Source organism: Grammomys surdaster, unplaced genomic scaffold, assembly GCF_004785775.1.
Source record: "Grammomys surdaster isolate TR1022 unplaced genomic scaffold, NIH_TR_1.0 243, whole genome shotgun sequence".
Taxonomy (NCBI): domain Eukaryota; kingdom Metazoa; phylum Chordata; class Mammalia; order Rodentia; family Muridae; genus Grammomys; species Grammomys surdaster.
Window position 1 is genome coordinate 1,570,536 of NW_021604688.1, and position 20,919 is coordinate 1,591,454.

Genomic DNA, 20,919 nt, shown 5'->3' on the forward strand with positions numbered 1-20,919 from the left:
CCTAATTAAATTTTATGACTAATTAGTTAAATGGTGGTTAATGACTGACATCATTTGTGCTGTTCGGTGACAATATCTGCAGATCACAAGTTGTCTAAATATTAGTAATAGCAGGATTCAGTACAGAAATAGCAAGTGCACAAAAGCCCCCATACAAAACAAATCTAGTCCCAAGGTATTTGAAATTTGACTGCTTTTCCTTAAATATCTCTAAAATAGCTTACTATCTGAAAAATGAGTTAACTATAACATTCAGTTCAGTTCCCAGAAGCCGTGGATAGAAAAGGAAGGGAAGGCTACTGGTAAGAACAGAATTCTTGTGTTTACTTTGTTTTGGGGGTAGGGGTGTGTGTGCATTTGTGCATGTGCATATGCACCATGCCACAGCTTGCAGGTGGAGGTCAGAGGACAACTTCCGTCTCAACCTCGCTTCTGTTTAAGTCAGGGTCTTTTTTGTTGTTCATTCTTGCTTCTATCAGGCCAGCTGGCATAAAAGACTCCAGGCATCCTCCTGTCTCCTTACCACGCTCAACATTACATGGCTTCTGGGGACAAACTCAGATCTTGGTATCTGTGGGGAAAACATTTTACCCACTAAATCATCTCAATCCTGGGTTAAATAATTCTTGATATCATGGATTACTAAGTGTACAGATGAGTACTAAGTGATAGTGTGTTTTGGAAGGAGTCATGGTGAACACTGAGTGTATTTACGCTTTGATCTCCATATATTTTCAGTGCATCTTTAACATCTACTAAGGTAGCAACAATTCTCCCAAAATTTAGGCAGAAGAAAACCAGATAATCCCCAAGACATTCTGAGAGAAAACAATGACATCACCACAGAAAGTCTTTAGAACATTATATTTCATAAAAGACAATGATAAAAAAGTACAAACATTTCCATGAGAAGCAAAACAAAACAAAAAAGAAGACAGCGAGAAATCACTAGCATTTACGTCAATGCACTTACATAGAAGTATTCCATATCATAATAAATTATCTTAAGTACACTTCCACTTTCCAAAAAACACCGTGACCATTTGCTTCTCAAATAACAAATCTACAAACCCAAGGCAAGAAATCTAGAGTGTTATTTATCTGAAAGGTAAATAAAGAAACAGGACAGATACAATGACACAAAAATCTGCTCCCCCCCTCCCCGGGAGTCTTCAAAGGGACAATATTGTATCCGTAATGCTTCTATTTTCTTTTACAGTGGTTTTCAGTATCAACTGGAATAGGAGTTTTTTGTTTTGTTTTTGAGACAGGGTTTCTCTGTGTAGCCCCAGCTGTCTTGCAACTCATTCTGAAGACCAGGCTGGCCTTGAACTCAAAGAACCTGCCTCTGCTTCTGGAGAGCTAGGATTAAAAGACATATACCACCATCGACTGGCTGGAATAAAAATTGTTAATAATTTTGTACTTAAATTTCATAAATATTTTCTTACTGAACACCTTTTATAAAACAAACATAAATTCAACTTTTAATTACCTTTTAACTTTGTGTGTGTGTGTGTGTGCGTGCATGTGTGCTCCTGTGTGTATGTACATATGTGTGCTCACACATATGGAAGTCTGAGAATACTGTGCAAGGGTAGGTCTCTCCTTCTACAGTGTGGGTCCCAGGGATCACATATAGGTTGTCAGGCTTGGTGCAGATACCTTTACACCCTGAGCCATCTCAAAAGTCTACAACAGAAAATAACTATAAAAAGGGAACTGGGGAAGCCACCTCATTAAAACTCTAGTTTTGGCAAATAATTAAATGACAACTTCATTGAAAATCAGATAGAATGTTACAATGAACGTGGGAACTTTCTCCCTTTCTTTGATAAATAGCCTTAATTTCTTTCTTTAGTTCAAAGGCACCATATCATTTCCCCATTGCCACGAGGACCTCCCAGCATCTGTGGCCACACTGGATTTGAGACTAAGACAACTGACAGATAAGTTACCAGAGGGTGTTCTTCCTAATTTCAGATAAGTTTCAACTTTCTTGATTTGACTTGTTTAGGAAAAAAACAAAACAAAAACTACCTTTAAATACCAGTTAGCAAGGCAGCAGATGGGGGACAGACACCCAGTGCAAAGCCACCAAACAGATTTGATTCTATCAGATTGTCTGCTTGTGCTAATATGTAAGGAAGAGACTTATTGTCATGTGATCATGGCAACCAGGCAAAACTGTCATTCGTGGGAACGAGCATATGTAGGTCATTATTCATTACTGAAAAGAATTCCAGGTCTGAATTAGAAAAGGAAGTTCTCACAAGCTGACATACTTAACACAAAGCCATAGCAAACATACTTACATGCAATTCCCGCAGCCATATTAATGCCAGACTTAACCTAAGAAAGTAAGGCAGATAACCAGTTCTGAATTTTCCTAAAACTGTGAACTAGGTATCAATGTAAAAGGCATCCCACTGTGGACAGCCCGTCACATAAAGTGTGTTTCTCCCAATAAGATTCCACATGGTACCACTTTCCACAGCACTGTGAGGAGGGACCAGCACTGGGTTCATCACACGCCTAGAGCCCTTGTCTCACCCACCTCAACATTAACGTTACATTCTGCTGTCATTCTGTCGAATTAAACACTTCATTAGTCACAAGAGACAGAAAATAAGTGATAACATACAAAAATCTTCATCTCCAGAAGTTGTGATTTCATTTTTTCACTATTTTGAGTAGCCAAAAAAGTTGGGAAGTAAATATTTTAGAACCACTTCTAAGAATAAACACGGAAAGACTGCTGTCATGACAGACAGGGTGTCCGTCTCCTCGGTGCGAGGATTTTAGTTACCGTAGGGTTTGACTTGTGGCCATCAGCATTACCAAAACTATGACAGACAATGACAACTGCAAGCTAAGCTCTCAACGTTAGACAAGGGGGAAAAACTCTCATATTCAGAAGTCTCTTGCTCTTAGGGAGGGTTCACATGACAGATTGACGATATTGTTTTCAATTTGTTTAAATATGGGAGATAAGATCTTATATGAGAATATAAGCTATTTTTTAGGAATTTTTATAACTGATAATTTTCAAAGTAAGAACATTGTTTGGGCTTTGTTGCTGTTTGGTCATCGGAAACTTCACCCGAGTGTGGGGGATGAGCAGACCTGGCGTTAAGTAGTGAGATCTAATTCAGGAGTCACAGCATCCACACATTCAATTCATTGATTTTAAGGTAAGTCTATAGGCCCAGCACCATGGGGAGGCGGGGGGGGGGGGGCAGTGGGAACGGAGTGTGCATTAAACTACACTTGTGAAAAAAAATTGAATAACACCAGAGATTTCTTGGAAGTGGAGCAGTTCCAATGACTGGCTGATGTGAAAGGGAACCATGTACGTCTGAGAATTAAGGTTGAAGTTTGTTTTAATCTAAGCATTTATCTTCATAAAAATAGAGCATCTAATTTCTCATCTAATAGTATAATTCATCTGTATAAGCACTACTGGATTTTCCACAAATTCATTCTTTTAAAAAAAATGCTTTTAAAAGAAGATCCCTTCTTTTGGTTCTTCTAAGGTGGAAATAATAATGTCATTCATTATGAGATTGAAAAAAATATCTACCGTGTATAAACACAACCTTGGGAACACTTTTTTGAGGCACAAGATCCCTGACATGGCGGAGGTACATAGAGACATTTAACATGAAGGGTCCTGTACAGCATGTCACTTTACAACTTGGAAGATTTTCTTGGTAATACTCATGCAGTATGCATAAACAATATGGCTGTTGACTTGGCAAGATCTGATGAGACTGCAAGCAAGGAAAAAACAAACAAAACAAAACAGGTAATCCTGTCAGGAAGAAAAGCTATGCGAGTCCGTCTCTCCTTCCTTCCTTCAAAGCCCTCAGAGGACTGTACCTCCTCCCACAAGGCCGAAGGTGTAAAGCCGAACACCAGTACAACATAACAGTTGCTGCATTATTTTTGTCCGCCGCTGACAGTCCCTTCACACGAGGCTTAACCTTTGTTTGGCGACATAAATTTACATTTTTCCCCATGCAAATAAAAAAAAGTCTATAAAAGTCCAATGAAGGCATAACCAATTACATGCAAAATTGTGACATCTTATTTTCCAACAATTTGAACACATTTAATTTACATCACATATGTACAAAATATGTTTGAACGGAAATAAAAGCATTCTCTTGAATTAAATTATAGATTTCAGTATAAAAATCTTCTCTGTGTATGGAGTTTTCTTCACTTCCAATCCCAAGCAAAGGGTTCTTATCGCTACAGTGCTTGCATGGGGGACGCTCCCAGCGGGGAAGAGATGGAGCCCGTGCTGTAAACATTAAGGACTGCTGGCTCTTTTCACAGACGGGGACACTGAGACATACACCGATTTCTAACTTCCACGGTGAGGGCACTCCAAGCCAAGTTTGTGATCCAGCACTGTGGTCTAGCCCACCACGAGAATGACTTCTTTTAATAGTCTTCAATTGGAGCTAACTCTGGCATGAGGTTTACAGATATATTTGTATACAGCCTATCAACCAGTATTTTGGGTGTGTATAATAAATTGTTCAATCCATCAATGTACTGACGCTCCTTAGAATACCGAAGTAATTTATACCTAAGGAAAAAAACAGCAGTAAATGTGTTGAAAAGAGGAAAATATATTTTGAGTCATTCTTATAATAAAGGCATATGTTAAAATCTCTAAATTAGACTTTTACTAGTCAAAGACAGGTTACCTTAAAAAAAGAGAGAGAGAGAATTTTATACCCTTGCAACTTAGATTTTATATATATATAATTTTTCTTTTTGGTTTTTTCGAGACAGGGTTTCTCTGTGTAGCCCTGACTGTCCTGGAACTCACTCTGTAGACCAGGATAGCCTCGAACTCTCAAACTCAGAAATCCGCCTGCCTCTGCCTCCCAAGTGCTAGGATTAAAGGCGTGTGCCACCACCACCCAGCTAGATTATATTTTAAGAGAGGCAAATATTTAAAAATAAGAAGTTAACTAGATATGAACATGATTGTCTACATCTGTCTCTCCCTCTATACACACACACACCACACAGACACAAACACATACAGACTCCCCCACACACACAGACACACAACCTATAACTGCAACCCAAACACATTTGCCAGGGACCTTTGATCATGAAAGAAAGTTTCTTCCTTTAAAACAAACAAACAAACAAACAAAAACCCCATGCAGCACATTAATTTTGAAGCCCTGAAGTCTCAAGATGACATTAAACTCACCGTCCTAAAAATTGTACTTCTCCTCGATGGTGATGAGGAATAGAAGTGTATTTTCCCAAGTCCCCCTCTGGCCGGCTTACATTGTATCCAGCATAGTGAACTCTGCAGGGTAAGATGGATTAAATGAATTTCAGAAAGAAAATGGAGAGCAAAAACAAATCTGGGAACTTGCAAAACTTCCCAACTCAAAGTCTCCTTTCTTAGGAGAGGTGTGATTTTCCAAACACAGACAAACTTTGGAACCTGAGTTACCAAGCTACTCATGCTCAAATACCTGTTCCACAGGTCGTCATCTTCTCCTCCCCATCCCCAGAAGGCATTGGGAAAGCCGTTGATGTTCCTAAATTGCTCCACTGTCAGGCCACTCACCCCACCAAAGAACTCCTTATACGGAAGACTGGAAAAGAGAACAGGACACAGTGTTCCACATCCATTGGACCGACAGTCGCACACGCCCGCCTCTCGTACGCTATAACAGATACTTCTATTTTTAAAAAACAAGCTGATTTAAAAAAAAAAAGGATTCTGGAGGATGTGAACTGAGAAATGAAACATTTTTATAGGGTATCAAAGCAAGTACTTAAATCAAATGTAAAATCAAAACGTGTGTCAACTAAAATTTACTAGTACTTTTATTTTATAACTCAAGATCTAGTGTTCAAAGGATGCATAATATTCTCACAAAAATATGCTTAAACATATTCGTAAGTGTCAATGCAATGCTAGATCTTGCTAAGCTGAAAAAAAATTAAAATATTAACTGACTCTATAAGTATATTATTTGTTACACAGAATAGGGTAAATGTAAATCAGGAAGAAACACATTTAGTTTTGAATGAATTTCTATTTCTAAAATTACTTTTATCTGCTTGGATTAAACTAACAAAATACTCATGGATATTTAAAATACACTTTTCAAACATTTTTTCACATACTTATTGTCAGGGGATGCCATGGAGCACCAATGGGGTTGTCAGAGGACCATTTGTGGAAGTCAGTTCCCTCTTCTTCCACATGGGTTCTAGAGCTCAAATGCAGGTTGTCAGGCTGGCTTGCAAATACTTTCACCCGCTGAGCCATCTCACTAACCCCAAATATATTTATTTTTAAAATACTAGTATTTAGGAAAGTATTTTTAATTTAGGTTTTATTTTCCCTATTTTCCTTAACTCAAATTCCAAGAAGTTAGTCAAACTTTGAAGCATTTTAAATGTTTACTGTATTTATTTATTTGTGTGGAATATATACTATCTCCTGTGGAGGAGATACTATCAGAGGACAACTTTTGGGAGTTGTATTCTGTACACAACAAAAAAGTCTAAGTTAAATGAAAGTATCGGAAATATATTAAACAACACCATTTAAAAAAACAATAAAATATCAATAGCACTTTTCTTACACTGTCCAAATAGGAGACTAAAGTCAGCAGGTGCTGGGTGAGCCTCCATCTGTGACGGCTGTCTGGCATAGACCTCCCCAGACCCTGAACTGCCAGCATGCTCTCCCTGCAATTTTGTGACTTCTTAACCTAACCCTTTGGACTGCTCCAAAGATAGGGTTGTGATTTACACAACAGGAATTGCTGCTTCTGAAGAACCTTCCTGCTCATTCCCACAGCAGCTGGGCTAATTACATGTCTACCTTCTCTTTTCCCCACACCCTCACCAACATTTGTTGCTATTTTTTAGAATGCTATACACAATGGGTTTTTTGTCAGCCATAAAAGGAAAAATCCTGCACTATTTAGAGAAAAATGGATACAACCAGAGATCTTTATATTAAGCAAAGTAAGGCAAATTCAGAAAGACAAAAGTTACAAGGTTTCCCTCTCTTGCAAAATATTAGCCCTTAAACTAATAAATTATCTCTATGTGGAAGCATGACTCCCTGGGGGAGGGGATGAGAAAATCAGGAAAGAGGAAGAAAGGAGGTGAGCCGTGTGATACACTTGTACTCAAACATCCCCGGCACTGTGTGCAATATTTGAAATTAAAGCTGGTATTGGTATTGGTATTGGGTACCCGTGGCAAGGCCTGGAACTGAGAAGTTCCCACCTGAGTTTTCCTCAAGCCTCCTGGCAATACTGGGTCATTAACTTTGACTCACATGTTTCAGACTTTACAGATTAACAACTACTTACATAATAAAGACAGCATAGGGGTCTCGGGAGATGACTCAGAAGGTAAAATGCTTGCCACAGAATCATGAGGAACTGAATTTGAATTCTCAGCACCCACATAAAAAGCTGTGTACGCCATCAGCCCCAGCACTGGGGAGGAGACAGGTCCCTGGGGCTTTTTAGCCTTCCAGGTTAAATGACTTGGTAAACTCCAAGTCCAAAAATAAGATGGAAAATGACTAAGGGAGATACCTGACAGCAAGCTCTGGCCTTCAGATACATATACACATGTGCACATATACCTGCCTGCACACCTACAGACACACACACACACACACACACACACACACACACACACACACACGGCAGGGGATATTTGCTTCACATAATTAAAGAACAAGTAATCTGCAGAAGGGCAGTCTGGACCCTGAACCGTCTCTAAGGGAAGGTGAGGCAGGAAGAGCCAACACGTGTAGGATTAGGATGTGTGATGCAGGAAAGCCACCCACAGACGGGCTCTACCATCCAAGGAAAAGGAAAGCAGCCTTGAGAGGAGCTCGTGACTAAGCAAGGCCCAAGGGTGAAAACCCAGATGAAATCCATGTGCTCACTATAGGAGCCAGTTTCTTCCCCCACTCAACCCCTGTATAATCTCAAATGGACAAAGTCCTTGTCCTGGCTCCCTAGGACACATTGGAGAGGGGATGATGCTCCTCAGTCTGTCGAGCAGTCTCAGATGGAGGCCCAGCATATTGCTGCAAGCACGCACTATTTAGGATCACGAGGAGAAGAGCTACTCACATGTACATGTACTTGTCCAGCTTTGCTGCAAAGTGCCGAGGCATCTCTCCACACCCGTAATAGTTCCGATCGTTTTCCGGCAGATGGTCCACATCGTGGAAGATCACACAGTCCCAGGCTCTGTCTTTCATGGCCTCTTTGAAACCCACATTAAAGAGCATCGCACGATTGAATGGTTGTGTGCCGGTCTCCACAGAGCAGAGAAAACCAGAAATGTACTCAGACTTGGTCATGTGATGCTTTCCTATCGCTTCTCAATTTGTTGTATCATGGTCAAGTAATAATTATATCTCATTAATGAAAGAAACAAGTCAAAAGCATATGGAACACAGCCAGGCACCACTTCCTGATGGAGGATACATCCTGAGGGGTCAGGGACTGATTGATGTACATACACAAACTACGGCTGCTGTACCACCATTTTATATGAATGATGCCATTGACTGGTGGTGATGTTATGAGGCACATGACTGCATGTTTACATTTACTTATGAATATTTGGTGACAAGGAGGAAAGGTAGATAGTGGTTACTATCTACTCTACTGATGCAATGTACATTATATGAACACATCAACTTGTATTTTTGCTTTACTTCAAATATGCCAGATCACAGGCTATGTGTGACCACAAACTAAAGATAGAACAATAAAAATATTATACCAAAGAACACACAGAACAACTAAAAGTAAGCATACTCTGAACTTTCTACAATATTGAAAATTAACACAGGGTGCTGTGGAGAGATGGTTCAGTAGTCAGGTCCACTCTTACAGAAGACCAGAGTGTGTTCCCTGCACATACATACTACACAGCTCACGCCATTGCGACTGCCACTGACCTCCTACGCACATGCACTCACTTGTAGATACTAACTTTGAATAATAAAAACAATTTTTATTGAGACAAGAGGCAGGGGTGTGGCTCAGTGATAAGAACATTTATTTGCCCAGCATGCTTGGAATCCTGGGTTGGATCCCTAACATGGGGGGTGGGGAGAAAATTAAGGCAGGAAACTGAAGGTGACTCACAAGCAGGTGCTTTCCTATATAATAAAGGAGGGCATCTTCTTGGAAGGACAATGTACTCTGGAAAACTTTGAAGTCTTGATGTTTACAGTATGCCAAGAACATTTTAGATAACACACATCCAGCCTCCTCCCTACTGTAGCTAATCCTCCAGTACAGTGCTCAGACAACAGTTTCTCTTTTTACACTCTATCCCTGCTTAGAATAAGACAAGAACACTTTAAACCGACATAACACAGAAACTTAGGACATAAAACCCAAGTTGCAACGTTGTAACCATTTTCCTTTATTCACAGTGATGATCCTGCCTACGGGAAACAGCATTTGGTTTAGCATCTAAAGAAAAGTAAGGACGTTTACAAATGCTTTAACAAATTTTACAAAATCACTCCCAAAAACATAGGCAAAATGATTGTGGCAGAAGTGAAGGAGCCATGAGGTGTGGCCAACATCAGAGTGTGGCATTGTGAGAGATGTCACTCAGTGTGGCATGTAGGTTGAAGAAAGAACAGTTTTTTTGTAGTGAGATAGAAAAGATGGAAAGGAAGATAAATGGTAACATTATTATTATTGATACTGTGTAAATATTTCTTCAGTGCTGTTTGAATTGATTTTTGGTGTCAAGGAGATAACTGGCTTTCTGTGTAACTAGGAAGGCCAGTCGATAGAACCTATTCCTTTAGTCACTGACGTAATTATAGACATTTCAAATCCTCTCTCGGTTCCTTTTCTCCTCAGCTCAATTCGCATTGTCCTCCCAGGCCAGCCATGTGACTACCGCCCAGGCCTCTGCTTCATGCCCTCATCACTCTTGCCTTTTATGTGGCTCACTTGATTTGCTCAGGTCTAGCTATCAGAAGGTTCTTTGAAAAGTGTGTGTGTGTGTGTGTGTGTGTGTGTGTGTGTGTGTGTGTGTGTGTGAGAGAGAGAGAGAGAGAAAGAGAGAGAGAGAGAGAGAGAGAGAGAGAGAGAATATGTCTGTGTGTGTGTGTCTGTGTTTTGCCAACAAATGACTGAAAATGTCACCGTCTACCCCGGAATTGACATTCTGAGTAGAAAGTTCTGGGGCATAGTACCTTTCTTACTTTAGAATCTGGAAGTCAGGTTTCTAGCTACTTGCAATGGCAGGACAGTTCATACATTCCTGATTTCTGTGATTTTTTTCTAGTCTTTTAAAATATCTTTTTTCATTTTTAGTCTAAAATTGACAAATACTATGCTTTATAATGGAAGTGTGTTTTATCCACATGGGCACTGGGGAGAGCTGTCTCTCACGTAAAGACATATGCTTTGTCTGAGACAGGGTTTTCCTGTGGAGCCCTGGCTGACCTGGAACTCATTCTATAGACTAGGCTATCTTTAAACTCAGAGATCCACTTGCCTCTGTATTCTAAGTGCTAGGATTAAAGGTATACACTACCACACCAAGGTTTAGAATTTTTCCTTATATTTTCTTCTTTAGCCTCTTCTCTACAAACTACTAAAAACTTTTCTGCTGTGGTTCTTCTAGAACTCTGATGAGTGAGTGTATTAGTTACACAATAATATATTAAAAATCACTGCCGGGCAGTGGTGGCACACACCTTTAATCCCAGCACTTGGGAGGCAGAGGCAGGCAGATTTCTGAGTTCGAGGCCAGCCTGGTCTACAGAGTAAGTTCAAGAACAGCCAGGGCTACACAGAGAAACCTTGCCTCGAAAATGCAAAATAAATAAATAAATTAATTAATTAAAAAAAATAACAGCAGAACTTAGTGACCTCCATAGATGGGACATGTGACTCAGTGGCCATGCTAGATCCCTAGTACTAGGAAAAAGGAACAGAAATGAAAAAGGCCAGTCAACATTTATGATGCTGACCACACCATCAACAGAAACAGAATTCTTCTTGGAGCAGAGCAGAGCCTCACCAGGGAAGGTGAGAGGTCTAGTTTCAGAGCACAGTGCTATCCCATGGGCCTCTTGGAGGACAGAGGTGCTCTTGGCCTTTGCATTCTTACATTTTGGTTCTGCTTTGGCATTATTTCCCTCTCAGTTATTCTTTTTAAAAGCTTTCGGCTGCCACATTTTCACACGCACTGTTGCTCTGCTCTGATCGCTCTTTCTTAATGATAAACCATTCCCCTTTTAGAAATACTCTTTCATTTTTTTCCTTAGCTCTGTGGATCTTGATTGTGAGTTTTTGTTGACTCTTCTTTGTTCTCTCAGTTACCTGGCTTGACTGTGTCTCCTTTGTGAACATTTTCTTTAAAACCTGGAGCTCTGTGGCAGCCTATTCATGTTTGAAAATAAAGTACTAAAAGCCAAGAGAGCTCCCTACCACTCAAACCACTTATCACTGTAAGAGTAAAAAATTTCACTCTAATTAAACCTAACCTAGCCACTGTTCACCATGTCGTGAGCCACCAGAACCGAAGCCATTGTCATCTCCTTTGCAGATGACTATGGAAGTTAAGTGTTCTCTCTGTTACCATCTCACTTATGTCTCCTTCTCTACATAGAGCCCATTGTGTTTTCTAAACTGAGCCTGCACATCACATGACAATTTACTACCTCTCCCTTCCAGAAGAGTAAGGGACTTTAGTTGGTGTGATGAGGAGTATCAATGAGGGGTTGTCTAGAGGTCAGGCTGCTCTGTCAGCATGCCTGTGAAAGATCTTCCTGTATTCATTAACATGGTACAACCAAGCCCACTGTGGGCAGCATCATTCCCTGGCTTTGGGTTCCGAACTTTATGAGGGCATAGAAGGTAAAAGGAGAGGTGGGCGTGTGTGCATCTCCTTCTGCTCTTGACTGTGAGTGGGATGTGACTAGCTGCTTCAAGTTCCTGCCTTGACTTCCTTGGGATGATGGACTATAATCTTGAGCTGTGAGCTAAAACAAATCCTTTCTTCCCTAAGTTTCTTATTGTCAAGGTATTTTACCACAGCAACAAATGAGGACCCTTGGTTTATTCACTGCAGAAACCTTTTGTTGAGTGATGGGAAGTGGGGTACACACACATGATAAAGCAGTGGCCTGTCCTTGTCTCTGCAGATGCCTAGATTAGACTTCCTTCTGGGTCTAAAGTGTCTCTAGTGAAGTCACCATGTGTGCCTTGCCATAAATGAAGGAGTAGAGGGATCCCTTGCTGTCCTTAAAAAGACAGACAGGGTAAAGGCCTGAGAGATCCTAAGCTGACTCACCTTCCTGCCTTTAGACCCCACAACAGCCCAGAGCTTCCCCTATAGTTTCTCTGGAAGTGAAACTCTAGGATATGAATGTCAATCACCTAGCAATAAAAACATGAATGAGGCACTCAGCTATTTTGTGATTGAACATAAGCAGCCCAGTGTTAAGCCTGTCTCTGTGCTATATTTCAAGGGTGATGACTACTGGGGACTTAACTTCTTTCTTGTCTCAACTGTGTTCTATATACCTGAAAGATCTAAATAGCATCTGCTCTGCTGGGCAGCTGTTAGCTCCATCTCTCTGTCCTGATGGAGTAACAATTTAACAGAACTTTATCTCAAATTTTGTCTTCAAAGAGGCGGAAAAGCCATGCCTACTCTTCGATACTCTGGCTTTCTGGGTGCTCTTCCGTTGCGATGTACTTCTGGGCACAGAAGTAATTCTTCTATTTCATGAAGGTGAAAAATCTTCTGGTTCAAAGCCACAAGCTATCAAACTGTGTTGTTGATTTAGTATCAGTCAAAACTGAGATTCAGACCTGACAGATTTGAGAGTTAAAATGCAGATCTCAGCTGCTCTGATAGATGGCTTCATCGGGCACACAAAATCATTCAACACACTGAGCTCCAGAGAGTGCATGCCTTCAAAAGTGCAGGGCTAGCTTACTCCTGCATGTTATGGGTAAATGATGATTCAGAAGCAAAAACTATTGGTTTTTGATACCAATGCAAATCCATAACTACAGCTATCACGAAAGCTTAAAATTCTGACTTGTTATCATTTTTTTTAAAAAGTCAATTCTTTTATAGGATAAGTTGTCATGTTGAAAAGTCACTTAGGTCAGGCATCATTGTACACACCTTTATGGTGGCTCTTGAGAAGGAGGTAAAGGCAGGTGGATCTCTGTGAATTCAATGCCAATCTGGTCTATACACCAACCAGTCCAGGCAAGGCTACACAGTGAGATACTGCCTCAATGGTGGGATAAGTGGGCATAGTTCTAGTGGTAAAGCATATTCAAAAAGCTGAGAAGGTTTTTTTTTTAAAAAAAAAAAATCAGAATAAACTAAAAAAGAAAAACTTCTAATTGGATATTCTTCAGTCTTCAGTAAAAATCTGAGTAATTGCTACCTTAGGGCATACTTGGTCCATTATTAACTTTGTTGCATATTCTACTAAAAAAATGGAGGGTGAAATTGAAAAAAAAAAAAGCTTATCACAACAGGTAAGTAGATTTAATAGAACAAGACAGAAATACCAGAAATAGATTTACATACATGTTCCATGTACATATGTATGTATATGAGAACTCAGTTCCAACAAAGAGCCCAATGAGGAAAAGATTCCCCGCTTTATAAATGATTATGAAATAACTAATAGCCAAAAGAAAAAACAAAACAACACAACAACAACCAAAACCAACGCTTCTTCCTTGCCTCACACCATAAAGATCAACTCAGAGGGACTAGCCTAAATATAAGAGTTAAAACCATAAACGATCTGGAGGAAAATACTCTGAAAGTTATCAGAAAACTATTCTCAACTGCAAAACAAAAAGCAGGAACTATGAAAAAGATCAATAAATTGGATGTTATCAAAATTAAAACCTTTGCTTTTTAATAAAACCCTGTCTGGAGTTGGGCCTGTATCTGACAGGCAGAGTACGGAAACAGCAGGGCAAGGCTCTGGGTTTAATCCCAGCCCTGGAGGGGGGAAACAAACACTGTCAAAATGAAAGGGCAGGCCACAGTGTGTAGATAAACACTGACCAAGCACGACTTACGAGTTATCGGGCAAACACAAAGAATTCTTCAACCCAACCAAAAAGACATTTCAAATTAAAATATCAGAAAAAAGACTGAACAGAGACTTCCAAATCAAATGAACAGCAAAGACATAAAAACAAAGATCAACACCATTAATCAGTAAGAGAAATGAAAGATCCAATGAGACTCTACAGACCCATCAACCTGGACACGTGGGAAAGGTGCAATGTGATTGGAAAGGCCAGGGTGACAGTCAGGTTTAATTGTCAACTTGACACAACCTAGCATCACCTGAGAATAGAGTCTCACTGAGGGGCCGTCTATAGTGGGTTGGCCCATGGGACTTTCCCTGGGGATCATAACTAAGTTAATGGCTGTGGGTGGATTCAGCTCACTGTGTGTGATCCTGTTTCCTGACTGTGCAACTGTGTGACTATGGTAATAAATCTCTGAAACTGTAAGCCAGTCCCAGTTAAATGTTTTCCTTTATAAGAGTTGCTGTAGCCATGGGATCACTTCACAGCGATAAAAACACAACCTAAGGCAACAATATAAAGCCATAAATATATCAATACTATCATCTCAAAGTCAAGTATAATCATTGCTCAATTCATTTAACTAAACTGCAATTATTATAAAAAAAAACAAATTCAATTCCAAGTATGATTTTTTTTTCATTTGATCCTACAGCTGAAGTTCTAGAATATTTACTGCCATTTTGAAAACTGTCCTCACCTGTTCGATGACATAAAAGGCAAATTCCAACCGCTGTTTCTGGAGCATGGGGATCAGGTGCAGGAAAAAAATTGGAAGATGTTCATGGCGGTTACGGAAGGGGATGAGAACTGCCACCTTCAAAACAAAACAGAACACCTGCAGCACAGGTAAGGTAGTGTTGCAACAAACCCTGTAAGTGCTAAGCCTTGAAAAGTAGCCTTTAAGTCATTAATTAACCTGTGATAGTTTCATCAGACGTACATAGACTCGGCCCTTACCTGCACACCAATTACACTAAGGTCTTGTGAAGCTAGGAAGGGCAGATGAGCTCTGAACAATTCTTAAACATCACTCACGAAGCCACCATCCCCATCTTCTACCCCTTATCATCCCCACAACCCTCCACTCCATCCTTCCTAGACTAGGGTCCAAACTTTGCCAGACCTTTGATTCTGACCTTGACAAAGCTCAAGTGTCTTCTAATTTATTTCCTGAATTTGAATTCAGTTGTACTTACTGTTAGCTTGCTAATACAACTTGAAATCAACACAGTAAGTTTGCTATACATGAAATTAAAAAAACCACTGATTTTTCAAACAATTTAACAAATAAAAAGGTTACTAAAATGTCTGTATCACTCCATATTCTGGACTTTGAAAGAACCATAGACCTATAGTTTGTTGACATTTTTAATCTAGACTAAATACATTGATTGAGAATGCTAAGTTCTGGGATTCATTTTACTTGTGAAATTGGAATGTGGCATCAGATATTGTCAACAACATCAACAGCTAGGGGTGTACTCAAAGGTGAAACATATGCTTAGTGTGTGCTTGCCGTGTGTGTGTGTGTGTGTGTGTCCTGGATTCTGTCCCCAACACCAAGAAAAAAAAAAAGTCATGTATATCACCAGAATTGCAAAAGGGACAAACTGAGCTATCAAGGATTTACTTAAAAAGAGAAGAAGATCGAGCTTAGTGAGCTTGAAATCCCAAGACTAGAAAGACCCCACGTCTCGTTTCTTTCCTGGTGTGACGGCTAGGACAGACAGTGCTAAGAGGCTGGCATTCCCATTGGTGATTTTACATTTGCTAAGTTATGGGCAGCACCATGATTCTCTCCCCCTGAGGACCCTGCTTCCACTTGACTTGCCCCAGAAGCTATCTCTTAGCTCAGGCTCTTGGGGATCTGCATGCTGCTACAGAAACATCCAAGACTCCTGCCCTACTCCCCACTTGTTGCTCACTGAAGGCACTGAGCATGAACTTGCTGTGGGCTTCTGATGGTTGGCACATCCGAGGATTTCCTAACTCAATCAGCAGCCAACCAGCTCACAGGACCTGGGGTCACAGTGGATGTGGAAGAGGGAGGATAGTTAGATAGTAGGTGTTACATCCATGGTCAGGGTCTAGCAGTGGAACTGTAGAAAAATCTGCCCCTCTTGGCTTTGCCACTGGCTACAAGTTGCCTACCTATGACATAATACAAACAAGCTCCAAAGCAGGTAAGACGGATTACAGCTACTGAGCAGGGAAGGAGACTCATCAGGTAAAACTGTCTGACAGACGAGCCTGAAAGTTCCCGACCCCTCCCCCACATGACACAGCACACACTCTATGCTCCTCATATACACAAAAATAAACAAAATTTTCCAAAACCAAATTATAGAGGCTGGAGAGATGGCTTGGTGGTCAAGAATGCTTGCTGCTCTTTCAGAGGACCTGTGATCCATTCCAAATACCCAGCTTAAGTGGTCCCCAGCCACCTGTAACTCCAGTTCCAAGGACTTCCTTTTCTGGCCTCTGCGGGCATTTGGACATACAAACACACAGACATGTAGACACACACATAAAGATTAAAATAAACCTTTAAAGAAACAGATTGTAGATATTTAAGCAAATAAGCCAGTCCTGGGTTAAAGATTGCCCCCATGAATTAAATACACTTAGGTTGAGAAGCTGACCATACAAGGACCAGCAAATACCAAGTTACAGCCCTTAATGCTGTGAGCGCCTCAGAGAAGTGCCTAAAACACCAAGAGCTGGTTTTGGGTTTGGTTTGTTTGTTGCTGTTTGCTTAGTTTTTGTTTGTTTTAGTTTTTTTTTAGACTTTATTTTTAGTTTATGTATGTGAATACACCATCACTCTCCTCAGATACAGCAGAAGAGGCATCCGATCCCATTACAGATGGTTGTAAATGGGTTGCTAGGAACTCAGGACCTCTGGAAGAGCAATCAGTGAGCCATTTCTCCAGCTCTCTGCTGTTTGTTTCTTTGTTTGTTTGTTTTTTATCTTAGTAAAAAACTGAGAAAGCATTCTGACAAATAAAATAGTTAAACATGATATTTTAATAGCAAATGCATGTCCAAGTTACAATGAGATGCTATTACATGTAGAGATAATCTCCTGTGTGTCGTTTCAGAAGCATTCACCTGTCAATAAAAAGCTGATTGACCAATGAGTTTAGACAGGAAATTAGAAGGTGGGACAGCCAGCAAAGAGAGAGGGGAGGGTGCTGGGAGAGAGACTGGTGGAGACTGGCCCCAGAACACTGGTGGAAACAGCAGCAAAAAACCGAAGACCAGCTAACAGCCACATGTCAGACCTTAGAATAGAATAACCGGCTGATCAACTTATGAACTAGCCGGCAACAACCAAAGCTTTTGGCTAGGCATTTGTAAATATATTTGAGCCTCAGAGTTGTTCTATCAGGAGCAGGGCCAGAAGGAAAAACATGAGCATACAGAAAAACACAGAACTACAATCAACATTTTAAGTGACAGGCATAAAGGGGTGTGTGTGTGTGTGTGTGTGTGTGTGTGTGTGTGTGTGTGTGTGTAATAAAGCTAGATAATATCTTTAAAATTCACTTGGCATTCCTTTTGTGTCTATGGAACAATATTCTTAATAGTTTGTAATTTACTGTCCAGAAACAAGAAAGCACAGTGTCCCATGGGGTCATCAGCACTTCTTCCACACATGTGGACTTGCTGGAGCCCCTCTCTTCTGGATGCACCATGGAGGACATTTGGTCACTACATTCGGAAGCAAGGCTTTATCTTCCCAAGTCCTTCCTCAGCACCCCTTGTTCAAGAACATTTACACCATTCAGTTACTTCCTGTTTTGGAATCAGTTATGATCCTTCTGCCCTCGCTCATTGCCTCTTAAGTACACTATGAAAAGACAATCAAGAAAATGTCTGTCACACAGACGTCCCCCAGCAAACATGCTGTTACAGGTGTTTGTGTGCCACCGAAACTGGGTATTGGGAATGGAACTCAGGTCCTCTGCATGCACAGCCACCATTCTTAATTACTAAGTCATCTCTCCAGCCCCTATAATTTGGTTCGTAAAATGTATTTATTTTTGTGTGTATGATGTGTATATTGTCCCCTCTCGCACTCTGAATCACACACAATCTACATGCCCCAGCATGACAGAACTTTAAGCCAGGCTAGTTTAGAGCCCAGCTAGTTGTTGCCAGAATAACATGGAAGCAAGCGTGAGCTACTGAGCTCTCATTCTCCTGGGGTGCTGTAGCTCCCCCCTTCCTCTTCTTCCTCATTTCCAGTGCTTATAGGAACAAATTTCTGATTGATAAAGAAGGGAGGGGGCAGTTCTTATCTTTTCCCTCTACTACAGTCATAATGTCTGATGACTTTGCTCAAGAATTGGCATGTGTCCCTTAGCATCTCATATAGGATGACAGAGGTGACTAAGACCCATCCCTGAGGGACCCTGGGTGACATAAGGAAGGTTGAGCTTCTAATCAGGGCAGCATCATGAAGCCTCAGCCTGCAGGAGTCAGAGCAGTTACTCAAGACCGCACATGAACCCTGCATAGAAAGTCAACATTGCAGGTAACTGCCTGAAAAGCACCAATCTGTTCCTCTGTAATTACCCTGTGGAAGAGATCCTGCCCCAAAAGATGCCAGACCTGTGGAGAACCGTCCTCTCAAACCTGTGGTATCAGGAATACCCACAGAGTTCTAGAATCTCTAATATTGGAAGACTGCAGTACAAACTGACTTGGGACTTAACTGCTTCTTTCCTCAGTTGTGCAGCATCAGAATGAGGCATTATTAGGCATCATACACGCAAGCAAAGGCTGGGGTGGGTGGGGGTAGAATTGAACTTGGCAAATATAGTTCACCTCTGAATGATCTTCAAAATTCCTCCTGCAGTTTTATTTAGTTTAGCTGAAAACTAAAACCTACATACATTTCATTGTGACGGCTATTCTTGCTTCTCAACTTGACTACATCTGGAATTTTCTAAAACCTAAGTGGCTGGGTACATGAGGGAAAGATTTTTTTTCCTTAATTAAATCATTTTAACTGGGAATATCTACTTTTATTCTGGAGCTTTTGAGGTGGGAAGACCCACCTTGAATCTGGACCACATCATTTGCTGGCAGCCTATATAAGGACACGGACTAAGGAAGTGTGTGTGCTCTCTTGGCTGCTTGTTCTCACTCTCACTAAGAAGTCTACTCCTTCACTGGCATTGGAGCCTCACATCTCTGAGATTCTGGCATAGACCGAAGAAGACTGGCTGAGACATCAGTCTTGTGGACTGAACAACTACTGGATTCATGGATGTTCCATTGTTAGACTAGCAAGGCCGTGTCTGTAAGCCATTCTAAGAAGCGAGAAGTTGAATAGCATACAAATCTCCAGAGGATTTAAATCTAGAGTATTGGAGATTTCTTTTTATACTAACACACAAATATGTTAGAAAGACTACTTCCAGGTTGAAGTCACATCATAACCCTTGAGGACAACACCTGACTTAATGACTCTTGGTTTTCATTGCAAGTGCATGGTGCCATGCCGGACTCAAACACAGTACCATCACATGTTCACTCGGGATCAGTTTCATAGTACTGAGAACAACGTCCAGCCCGTTTTCGGTGGTGGTGGTGGTGGTGGTGGTGGTGGTGGTGGTGGTGGTGGTGGTGATGGTGGTGGTGGTGGTTTGTCCAAGTGCACAAGAGGCTGACATACTCCCTTACAGTTTTTCATACAAAACATTAAATAGAATTCTGACATGTGAAGCATCTGTGCTCAGCCTTCAGACAAGTAAAGAGCTCAAGGCCTTTCTTTCAAGCTCAACCATGGCCTCTGAGAAGCCTCTGGGGACCCAGTGCTGGACCCAACTGAAAACAAGGACATTAGAATCCTTCCAAGAGTTCTCAGTTCCAGAAACTGACGGGATATGCCTGTAGACGTAGGCAGTCACTGGAGACACCTTCAGAGACTGATGGCTCATGTCCTCTCTAAACAAGACAGCACCAAAGAAGAAATCCATTCTCTGTCTTATTCCTTTACCAAAAGCTCTTGGCCCTGAGCACATGCGTACACACTCTCTGCGTGTACACGTGCATTTACAGCCTTCAAAATAACAGCACCGGCTACAGTGCAGTGAATGCATGCATACATTTTGATACTTTCACTTTGAACCAAGCACATCCTTGTCCCCAAATGTCACACAGCCTGTGAGGAAAACCGCCTCACCTTCCATCGGGGCTTGCAGTCCTTGGGTGTCCAGTGGCCTCCTGGCCCAATCTCTGAGTCCTTAGAGAAGAGCTCATGGACTTCATCAAAACTGATTTCACTCACATTGACACTGAGGAATCCCCCTGCAAGTCAAAACACAAAAAGAACTGTTTCACTTTTTCTGTCTCTCTTTTCTTATTTGTTTATTTGCCTCAAACTGCATGAGGGATCAACATCAGTCACAGAATGATGGATAGTATGGGTCACTCCTGTTGCCACCGTGTAGTTGAACAGCACCTCCTTTCACTTTAGATGGTAACTTTCATGGCCACCACACTACATTTAGTACACAGGCTTAAGAAAAAGAAAATCTTTAGCTCTTTACTTTTAAGTAAAAAAAAAAAAAAAAAAAATTGGAAAGTGTTGAACCACACTCTAACACAGCACACTCTAACAATTTAACAACTAATCAAGTATTTTTAAAGTGCATGTGTGTGTGTGTGTGTGTGTGTTTGCGCGCGTGCATGTGCACTTATGGATACAGAGGTCAGAGGTTAACTCTGACCTCCGGTCTCAGTC

The 20,919-nt window shown here is 40.9% G+C and overlaps 1 protein-coding gene and 1 long non-coding RNA gene across 2 annotated transcripts in view; one reads left to right on the forward strand and one right to left on the reverse strand.

The window, feature by feature from the left end:
• The first annotated feature begins 2,958 nt into the window (after positions 1-2,958).
• LOC114627169 lies at positions 2,959-15,000 on the forward strand. The gene is made up of 3 exons (XR_003712340.1): positions 2,959-3,194; positions 9,485-9,534; positions 14,815-15,000. It is a non-coding gene; the product is annotated as an uncharacterized LOC114627169 (long non-coding RNA).
• B4galt6 (beta-1,4-galactosyltransferase 6) overlaps positions 4,310-20,919 on the reverse strand; it is a 56,401-nt gene continuing 39,791 nt past the window's right edge. Inside the window, exons 4-9 of the mRNA XM_028774850.1 lie at positions 20,359-20,483; positions 14,860-14,976; positions 8,163-8,350; positions 5,517-5,639; positions 5,243-5,344; positions 4,310-4,600 (exon numbers count right to left, since the gene is read on the reverse strand). Coding sequence (XP_028630683.1) covers positions 4,453-4,600; positions 5,243-5,344; positions 5,517-5,639; positions 8,163-8,350; positions 14,860-14,976; positions 20,359-20,483 — 803 coding nt within the window. The 3' untranslated portion in view covers positions 4,310-4,452. The remainder of the gene's footprint in view (positions 4,601-5,242; positions 5,345-5,516; positions 5,640-8,162; positions 8,351-14,859; positions 14,977-20,358; positions 20,484-20,919) is intronic.